The 10,744-nt window shown below is 29.1% G+C and overlaps 2 protein-coding genes across 4 annotated transcripts in view; both read right to left on the reverse strand.

The window, feature by feature from the left end:
• Positions 1-1,116, reverse strand: part of LOC117172002 — a 4,191-nt gene extending 3,075 nt beyond the window's left edge. The window contains exons 1-3 of one of the 2 annotated variants that reach the window (XM_033359717.1): positions 1,062-1,116; positions 818-972; positions 172-327 (exon numbers count right to left, since the gene is read on the reverse strand). In XM_033359717.1, the coding sequence (XP_033215608.1) occupies positions 172-327; positions 818-920 (259 nt within the window). In that variant the 5' untranslated portion in view covers positions 921-972; positions 1,062-1,116. Of the gene's footprint in view, positions 1-171; positions 328-401; positions 532-817; positions 973-1,061 lie in introns of those variants that run through there. The other variant, XM_033359718.1, reaches the window with a different exon arrangement.
• Positions 1,117-6,561: 5,445 nt separating this feature from the next.
• Positions 6,562-10,744, reverse strand: part of LOC117171431 (excitatory amino acid transporter 1-like) — a 105,143-nt gene continuing 100,960 nt past the window's right edge. For both annotated transcript variants that reach the window (XM_033358757.1, XM_033358758.1), the window contains exons 7-8: positions 9,409-9,543; positions 6,562-8,991 (exon numbers count right to left, since the gene is read on the reverse strand). In XM_033358757.1, coding sequence (XP_033214648.1) covers positions 8,853-8,991; positions 9,409-9,543 — 274 coding nt within the window. In that variant the 3' untranslated portion in view covers positions 6,562-8,852. The remainder of the gene's footprint in view (positions 8,992-9,408; positions 9,544-10,744) is intronic.

A 10,744-nucleotide genomic window follows, 5' to 3' on the forward strand; every position in this document is an offset into this window, starting at 1 on the left:
AGTAGATCATAAAGACAAAACAAAATTGAAATGTTCAAAAAATTTGAAGTTGATTAACGAAGACAGTTATTGAGTAGGCTACCGAAGTTTTTGTCTTCGAAAGTCTGGAAGATTAGGAAATTATTCAAGAAATTTTGAACCTCCTGCATTATAATAAAAATCTTTATATACCTTCTAATTGATTTGGTTCCACACTGTGACTATTTTCTAACATTTCGTCATGTTTTGCTTCAGATTCACTTTCAGATTCACTGACATCTTCTATCTCGAGTGTTGCCGAATCCAGTCCATTTATCGAACCATTATCGTTTAATTCTCTTTCTAAATCTGAAAAATAGATTTATAATTTACCTAAGGCTTCCGAAGTTTTAATTACAAAATAAATTTTATATTTCAATCACTCATTCTAATGAATCTCTGCAAAGCTTTGATAAGCGTCCTTAAACTCGAATAAAGATCAAGTGATCATACTTCTGCATTCAGTTGGCATCGTGACAACTGAAGTGCCAATTTTTCAAAGTGAGTTAACGGTTTAATGTCAGGGTGGTGATCGTACTTGAAATTGCGCATAAATAAATGTCTGATGAATCACACTTGACGAACAATATTATTATTAAATCACTTCAGCTCATCAAAACTTTCTATAACATTAAGTTTTTAATATAATTGATTCATATAGCACTATTATTTTATTGGCAATTAATAATAATTAATAACTAAAAACGTCCATCTCTGAAGATATTCAGTGATATTTCTTTAAAAAATTAAAAAATTAGTTAATTTCAATCCAATAAAAAAAAATTATTTTAATATTTACCTTCGACATTATCTTCATCCTCTTCTTCAATTGGAGCTTTGAACATTACATGTGTTTTATAATCATCATGCATACTTCTACTTGATATGGCTTTTGTTGCCATTTTGGCCTCCGTGTTTTTTATGTGAATTAACAGCTTGGTATTTTAATGAACACTTCACAACATATACAAGGAAAAAATTTTAGTTACTAAAATTAATAAATTTAAATGTAACTTTTTTGTTGGATGAAAACTGTCACTCACATCAGTCAATAAATGCGCAGCAGTGCTTCCGTTCTGATGGTTCAGATTGCAATCCATTAACACTCAGAAGACTTAATTATAGTAATAAATATATGAGTGCAATAAGATATATACCATATTTTTATTTATAAAGTCTTCAAAGATTGTTACAGTATAAAAAAAATACATTTTCTTCTGAAAACTAATATTTTAAGACATTTTTTTAAATGATATACACACGGAAAAAAATTAACATTTAATTCATAAAATATCGGTAAAAATATTGAAAATACAATAATTAGATGGAAAAAAATGTTAAAAATTGAATCAGCTTACTGAATTTAATTGCTGAAATGATATCCCCAGGTAGTCATAACACAGGGAAAACCTGAAAATCAGAGAAAAGTCATGGATGTTCAAAAAAATCTTGTAAAAGTCAGGGAGGGTCTATAAGTGGCACTTCAAATTTAAAATGCTTAAGTTTTAATTGGACATTGTCATTGGTCATGAAAAAGTCAGGGTAAAAAAAGGAAGTATAAAAAATGTATTTTCATATTATTTTTTGTGGATAAAACAAAATAACCTAAGGGCCATTTACAAAATACGTGATACATTTTTGAGGAACTTCTGACCCCCACAACCCTGCGTGATACTTTTTCCATTGGTCTTAACATGGAGAGTGGTACTTCGCCACCCCCCCCCCCCCCCCCCAATCGTTTCACGTATTTTGTGAATGACCCTCTACAAGTCTTCTTTTAGATTTTTTTTACGTATTTCGCGTCTTTTGCCGTAATATTTGAATTTTCGATTTTCTGCATACTACTTTCCAGAAATAAAAGCGAAATGGCGAGTCCATTGACTTTTGACTTTTTTTCGTATTTTGCGTCATTTGATTCCAAATTTGAATGTTGTGCTGTCAAATTTTGGGCAATTATAATACTTTCTCAGTCATAAATAATGAGAATGTAATCAATTATAACCAATCTTTACCTCTTTTTTGGAAGAACAACTTGTGTCTATCAATTTTTTTTCATACCTTTTGTCGTTTGTCCACAAGTTTTTCATTTTTATTTTTAATATCGTTTTTATGATTAAACCCAAAAATACGCGTCCTATCAAAAAATGATTCATAACAAATTTGTTGACCTTTTTTGAGATCGCAATTTTTGTTTATTCATCTCTCTCGTTACTTGCATGGTTTGAGCACGCAAGGGAATTTTTTATTATTTTTTTGCATTCGAAATTTGAATTTTTAATTTTCAAGAAAATCCAAAAAGCTGTTAAAATCATCTTGTAGGGCTTTCAAAAAGCAATGTTTTTCTTATCTTGATTTTTTCATATCGTACACTGTTTGGCTTAAAATTTTGATTTATTTTTTAAATCTTATAAATGGTATAAATATTATAATTTACTTTTTATGGAAAAAGTTATCAGGACAAATTGTAAGTCTTTCTGAGTACTACGAATAGCCGTTTGTAAAATTTTTAAATATAAAAAAATAGTTCCATAAATGTTGAAAATGCTTTAACTTTTTGAATTTTTATCTGAAATGACTGGTGAACGAACTCATCCTTTCTTTTAGGACCTAAAAAAAGTGTGCTAAAGATCGAGTTGATCAGTTCATTTGTTCGAGAGTTATCGTGTTTACGGTCGGAAGGACAGACAGGCACCATCGTAAAAATGGGATTTTCGGATTCAGGGGGTCTCAAAACGTTCTTCCCACTTTTATAACTCAATTTTTTCTCGACTGTTTCATTTTATTTTTTAAATAATCTTAATAGTAAAAATGAAATCGATGAAAATAATATTTTTGTTAGCCTTTTATAAAATTTCGCATCTACTAGGATATATAACTTCAATGAATATGAAAATAAATTTGTTTAAATATCTTTATTCCGGCCAATCAGCTGGTTACAGTAAATTAGTACAACGACTTTCCATTTAATGTTTCATTTTTTCGAACGTCTTAGAACATATACAATTGGCAAGATGATTATTCGCCTTGTAGTACGATAATCATAGCACATTTCCTACATTACTTGATAAACTGATTATATTTAACAATTACCAACTGTACATTATTTCATTGTGTCAATACATGTTAATACATATTCTAAATGTAGCGCTCGCATTGTTACTATCTTTATCTTGAAACTTTTCATATCGATGATAAACTACTCACCTATATGGGGATTTTACACCATGGCTCAAACTATCAAAATTTATTTTATTTAGCTCAGAATTCAGAGAGGAATGGGTGGGGGCCGCTTCTCGTCTTCCCCCCTTCCCTCTCTGACTACTCGGCCCTGATAGATTTTTATAGATTCAGCAATCGTATAAAATCGCAAGATAGAATTTCTATATTCGGCATTCCTATAAATTAATGACTTTGATATATTTTATTCTATTTCTTTCGAGATGTCAAATAAAACATAATTGTATCAATTTTCTGTTCAACATTCAATACAGTTTCATTTTTTATTGATTTATACGTAATAAATGCAGTATAAGAATGCACCGTATATTATCTGTAGATAGAATTAATCAATATTATGTTTTTATAGAAAAGAAATTCAGACTATATTGTATAAATAGGTGTTCAGGATATTAGTGAAGAGCGCGTTTAAGAGACCATTACGATTGCTTTAAACGTATTAATATTAGCAAGTAACCGAACACTTTTATACTTGCATTTTTAAGCCTTATGAACCAAACTGGGCTTTGAAAATGCTCTACACACCCGATAAGAAATCGCTTTGCGATCATATTATAATATATATGTTTACGTATCTCTTATCGAACTATCCGTTCTATATTTTTTATATTACATTATTAATACGATATTCCAGGCACGTCTCAGACGTGGTTTCTCAAGTCAATAAATATTTTTAAAAATTTATTAGGAAATATAATCTCATAGACGATCAATCGAATATGTATCTAGTATTGTCAAGTAATATTTATTCATTAAAGTTCTTTGATAGTTCATTTATGTCATTTTGACGAAAGGGCACAAGCCACATTAGAAAGAAAACCTTATGTTGTATTCGACTTTCAGTTTATTTTTCCCTCTCTGGCCTTTGACAATTCGTCTTACTTTCGGTGCAATTTTGGTAAATGTATAATATATATTGTATAGTTATATACTTTTGATATACTGGGTAATTTTGTTATATTGTCTTCAACGTTTGGATAATAGTTTCTAATTCACAAACTTTCGAGAAAAGGGAAATAAACTTCCTTTTTTCCTTTACATATACTGATATGTAAAACAATACGTAGAGTTTTTGGAATGGACAATATATTCATGTTCAACGAGTTATCTTCAAATTCAAGAACACCTTTTTTTGGATACATGAGTATTATAGTTATTAGTTATATTTATTATCACTATGGAATTAGTACTATTACTTTCATTACTTTTCATAACTGTCCTCGTAGATGTAAATTTTCAATTTTTAAATTAAGAGGAGAGCTATTATTGGCAAGAATATAAGATACGAGGTTCTCGAACGAAGAAGCGCTGTTGAAAAGGGGTAATCTGCATACTTGTTTCGAACCAAAGCCAAAAAAATGTATTTGATTTTATTCTCAATTTACGGTAAATATTTTAAAAAGAAACTTTTTTTGGTTTTTACTCTGCATTCTTAATATTATTGTAAATATTATGCACCTAGCCTCAACTATATAAGATATAATTTTATAATCTCCTAAAAATTAGGGCCTGTCTTTTCGTATCACTGTAGATATCAAATTCACATATGCAGTGAAAACATATTTGCAATAATTGAGTAGTAATCGTACCCTAAGTAACCTTACAAAACTAAAAGTATCATCTTGAAGAAAAAATCGCGACAACATTAAACACCTGAATCTTTGAAGTCAGGGAATAGTTCTAAGGAAAATCGACAACCTTCAATTTTCATTTTAGATAAATATTCAAGTTTTTAATTAAATAATAACTGACTATTTAGAGTTGTACGATTGCAAATTCCAAACTTCAAATGCTTTTCTTCAAAGTGCTACCATTTTTAATTGGAAAGTTTTAATATTCGTATACTATTTGAAATTAAATGGTTCCAAATTAAACGATCTAAGATTTGAAAACTTTATCATGAAACAAATTTAAAACGTATGCAATTTTTAAAATCGTGAATTTGAGAATCAGAAATTGTGCAGAATTAAGCAGTTAACTAGATATCCTGAAAAGTGAACAGTTTCAAATTCAAGAGTTTCAAATTTCTACAATTCCAAATTAAAATGTTTTTATTTGTAAGATTTTAAAATGATTGCGTCTAAATAAACAATTTCAAGATTAACTTGTCTAAAACTTAAATATTAAGCCCGTGGAAATTAGGAAATTGCTAATCGAAAACATTAAAATTTTATCAAAACGTTTACATTATTCGTAATTGTTCATTTCAAATTAAACTAGCTTAATCTATGATTATAAACAGTAAGAGATGTATAATATAATATTCTAATAAATTCAAAAATTAAGCCCATTCGATTGATTAATTTAAATTAAAAAAAGATTAAACATGTTCAAACGAAAGTTTAAAATTTTTTAATTGTACAATCTTACACTGTAATATTGAGAATTGTTAGACATTTCCATGAAGCTTACACAATTGCATAACTTTAATTGGACAAAAATCTATAAAATATAATCATTTAAATCGAAATGTTTTATATTCAGAAATATTTTATTTATTCATGATTAAAGGATTTTTAATTAAATAATCTTTAGAACAGTTAACATTTTTTTATGGGAAATCTTTTATAATAAAATAATTACATAATAACCCAAATTCGGATAATTTTATTAAAAATTAAATTTAAAATTGTTTTAATAGTTTTGCTTATAAAACATAAAAATTTTAGTACTTAAAGTAAACAAAAATATATACATAAAACCTTCAAAATTGTTCAAATTTAAACCGTAGAAGAGTTCAAAGCAACAAGCTTTTGGTAGCAACACTTTTCAAACCAATTGCTCGATTTTAGAGATTTTAATCTGAGAGTGTATTAAACGGATTGATGGAAATTATTTTTGATTTGAGAATTCGAATTGATGAATAAAAAAATCACTCAAGTAAAAAAAATGTTCATCATGGCAAGGTTATTTATACTTTTTAGTTTTTTACTTTTGAATTTGTTCTTTTTTCTCGAGCTTTTTGCAATCAGCTTTAATTAAACAATGATTAATTTGAAGGGTTTCAGGTTTATCAACTGAAATAAATTAACAAAAATTATAATTTAAAGGGACGATTATTTCAATACATTTTAATTATTTATAACTTCAAAATTTCAACTTGAACATTTAAAGTAACCAAATTTTAACTTGGGTACCTTTGTTGTTCAGAATTTTAAAATTTAAGTGTAAATTTCAAGATGTGAAAAGATATAATTTGAACGATTCGAATTAATATGAAAAATTTTACAATTTCTTTCAAAAAGTTAAAACTTGAAGAATATTGAACTTTTCCGTAGAAAATTGACCCAAATTAATTTTGAATTCTGTTTAAATTTCAAATTTGGTTAATTAGGTATTTTCACTGCAATCGCCAGCTAACTTCACTTCTTTGATTGCTGAGGGGAAAATAATGGACCAAATGCATGGGATTCCGTCCATTGTTGCCCTATTTTGCAAATATCTTCGTAAATAGTATATTACATACCTAGGCCAGTAAAATACGACATGTCTCAGATAGTTTTTATTTGTTAAGAACTATTTAAGGACATATTAAAATATGAGTAATTATTATACATTACGAAGATAACACAAAAATCAAGTTTTGTCCCATGCATTTGGTATATAATTTCCCCCTCAGCATTCAACGAAGTTAAGTTATCTGTGATAAAGTGAAAATGCCTAATGGTACTAGAAAGATCGACCAATTTCTGGGAAACCAATCACAGAAAGACATTGCTAGAATTATTTGAAAATACAATCACTTTTCAGTTATAAGTGTAATTGAAATTTCAATTGCGTTTCATAAAAATACAGATATCCCTGAAGAAAACTTCAATTATTGAAGTAAAAATTCCTGACGAATTTTTTAGCAATAAATCTACACCCACATTTTTTATTTATTTCGAGTATTTGGCCTCTTGCGTTCATATTTTCACCAACTTTTGTAACTACTCACAATCACCCCTTAAAATAATCCCTGTTTGAAACTGAGTTAAAAAGCGCTGTTTTTCCTAGTGTTTTTGAGCTTCTGGATATGGCACTATTTTCAATTTGTATAATATAATTTTTCAAATCATGTTTTTGGTTCCTTCGTTGTATATACAGTACAAGTTTTACTTTCAGTTTGATTGTGTGCGGTGATTTCATTTGGCCAGGTACGATTAATTAGATCCTCCATTGTCAACGAAACTCCTATCCTCTCGGTCAAACTCAATCAATACCCTGACCACCACATGGATACACAAGTTCTCTGTGGCGGCAGTCTCATTAATTGCCACAAATCGCCCACAATGAAGATATCTTCCAAATTCACGAAAATTTCAATTAGACTAGTACAATATGTTAAAACAATCTTGAAACAATGTTAAGGCAATGCTAAAACAATCTTGAAACCATTTTAAAACATTGTCAAAACAGCAACTGTTAGCAAAGATTTGCTCAAATTTGCAAATGCAGCAATTTTGTTTTAAATAATGTACAGTACTTGCATCCGTAAATATTTACTCTCGCAAACATAGATATTTTCTCACTATACATATACTATATCTCATGGAGAAAGTTTGTCATGTCTAAGGGCTATTGGATCTCATATGCTGTGTGAACTGTACCGCTACAACAATGACTGATACCTAGAAGACAATAACGAGTACATGTAAAATGAGAGTTGGCTAGAACACTTGTAGTTGAATTTTTTTTTATCCTAATTCTTTTTCTATAGTATTCAACTCATTATTATTAGCAGCTAATGAACAGTGGAAGCTCATATGCGTTTATATCACTATATTCGAAATTTCGAGCGAGTATCGAGTCTCGAGGCGACTAACGATGTACGAGTACTTTGGCAGCGATCTTTTCTCTTCGTTTACACATTTTACCATGTACAATGTACAATAATTGTACAAACTTATTGAGCTAATGAAGCTTTTTGCATCATCTGCTTTTTGAAAAGTGCTTTAAAAGCGGTTCAAAATTTCTTGAGTTGTATCAAACTGGTGGCTTTTAAATTATTGAGTAGAAGTAGCTCATCTAAAAGGAAGCATTCTTAGATTCGAGTTGGTTATTGTCTGTGCAGACTTTCTATTTTCAACGCACTGAACACTCGAGTACAAACAGAGGCCAGAATTTCTTCTTTTACACTCAGTGTTGCGATTATTTAATTTAAAATTTCCATAATAACGCGTAACATACTATTTCAATTATCTGATAATTTAAAAGTAAAACTTCACAAGCACTGATTTAAAATTATGTCTTTAGAAGAGTAAACAATCGATAGGAAAATATTTTAGAATGTTAAGCCATCTTGTGCCTGACAAGAAAGTGATAAAATATATGCACAATTGAATAACGTTTTATATAACGTACTTTGTAAGGATTTCCACAACAAAATAGTTAATTTAATAAGAAAATATTTTGTTCAGTAAGTCCTCAAAATAAAGCTCTTTGTGTTGATAAAACTCAAACTTATCACATAAATCTTGCGTATCGATTAAAAACTTTAAGATCCTGCCTCTGCATTATTTATGGACATTGCCAAATATCCAAGTTGAATATAGTAAGCGAAAATGTGTGTCGAACACGCATGGCGTTAATCGCGAGTTTTATTTTCGTTAGTAAGCTCATATCGAAGTGGCATGATGATCCGAAGTCATTTTATCCACTCGTGGAAGAGCCGATAATTCGTTTCTGCTTAGATGATGTACTATTCCGGCACCTAGTGAATCTCCTAGTACGTTCACAGTCGTCCTGCAGCGGTCTCTGAAAATTTAATTGATATTTTAACAATTTAGGTATTTTAATTTAAGTTACAAGTGTGTTAATTGGTAGGCGTGTCCTTTTATGGGTACATATTCCTGTTACTGACACTTACCGACATCTAAATCAATTGAAGATTTGTATCCGTGCTAAATTGTATAAACTTAACATGTTATCGGTATAGGTAAATGTTGTTAACAGGAATCTGTGTCAAGTCCGGGCAATCGTAAAAGTTAAAAGGCCAAAAATCGGAGGCTTATGGTGAAGGGTTTTATAAAAGAGGTGAAGTTGGAAAAGAAGGTCCTTAGGTCAAAAGACAAAGTTGAGGGGTAATAAGTTCAAAATATGGCATGGGTAAAGGTTAGAGATCAGTACAGAAATGAGATTCGATATGATTTTATCAATAATTATATTACTTACAGTAACCAATCAACTGCCAGGATTGTAGCCACATTTTTAGCATCAATTCCAACTGTATCGAGTACCATAACCATTGTCACTAATCCCGCCTGCGGGATACCTGCTGCACCAATACTTGCAGCAGTTGCAGTGATACTGTAATTAAATAAGACTTTTTTATATATTAATGTTAATTTTGTGTAATTTGTTTCAAAACATATAGCTTGAGCCACTGGTAATATCTTCATTTATAAATCATGGTCCATTTTTTATGTAATTACATATATTTTTTATATTCAGGAGAGTATTCCTTTCATATAATTCACAACTAATATTTTCTTGCGAATGCAGAAAAGTGATATGAAAATAATGAGACGAAATTTTAAACATTTCATTCGAAATGCATGATAGTATATTGTGCAAAAAGTTCGAACAGTAGGCAGCAGTTTCAAATGAGTATGAAGTTGTCTGAACGAACCAGAGACGAAATGGAGGCGAATTGTAGGCAATTTCGAGGCGAGTTGGAGGAGATCCCGAGACGAACTGAAAATTTGCCGACACTACACACTTCACAAGCGTCTACTTTTCGCACCTGTTACACATGCTATTTTTTGTAACACATGTATGCAATCTTTGATTCGAGAAAGAATAAAGGCAAGAAGAAATGTATAAAAGTTGCTTTTTAATAATAAAAAATTCAAAGTTATAACAGTTATTGCAAAGAAGTTTGGTCTCTTTCATTGCTATATTCCTGATATTAAAAAAAATGTTTACTTATGAACGACGAACAAAAAAAATTTCGAAGATTATTATTTTTGTATGGAAATAGTTATAAACATTCTATCGAATAGCTATAAAAATAAGTTTTTTGAATTTTCGAATTTTTAAAACTATTTTTGACGCTCTTACGAGATTTAATAAATCATGCCCAACCTTTTCTGTTCAAAAAGGATTTTTCATTATTTTATGTGAATAATTTTTTTTTTCATAAATATAAACCAAATTGCAAAAAAAAATCATGATATATATATACAGTAAGGACGTTTACTATGCAGTCAAAGGGGATATCATCATCATTACATTTTTTTATATATAAAAACTCGAAACCTAGATTTCAAATCTAGATTTCAACTTTTATCGATCGCCGATAATTATTAATGTTTTATGTCTTTTTATTTTAACTTTCAATAACAGCTATTATTTTTAATATATCGTTAAATCATTAAGTTTAATAACATTATGATATAAATTACAATGAAAAATGTTATTTGAATATAAAGTTATCATAAACTAAATTAGAATTAAATGAATTTATTATTTACATGTTCTAATTATAACAATGATTTTATGGTAAAAA

The sequence above is a fragment of the Belonocnema kinseyi genome, chromosome 4, assembly GCF_010883055.1.
Source record: "Belonocnema kinseyi isolate 2016_QV_RU_SX_M_011 chromosome 4, B_treatae_v1, whole genome shotgun sequence".
Lineage (NCBI taxonomy): Eukaryota > Metazoa > Arthropoda > Insecta > Hymenoptera > Cynipidae > Belonocnema > Belonocnema kinseyi.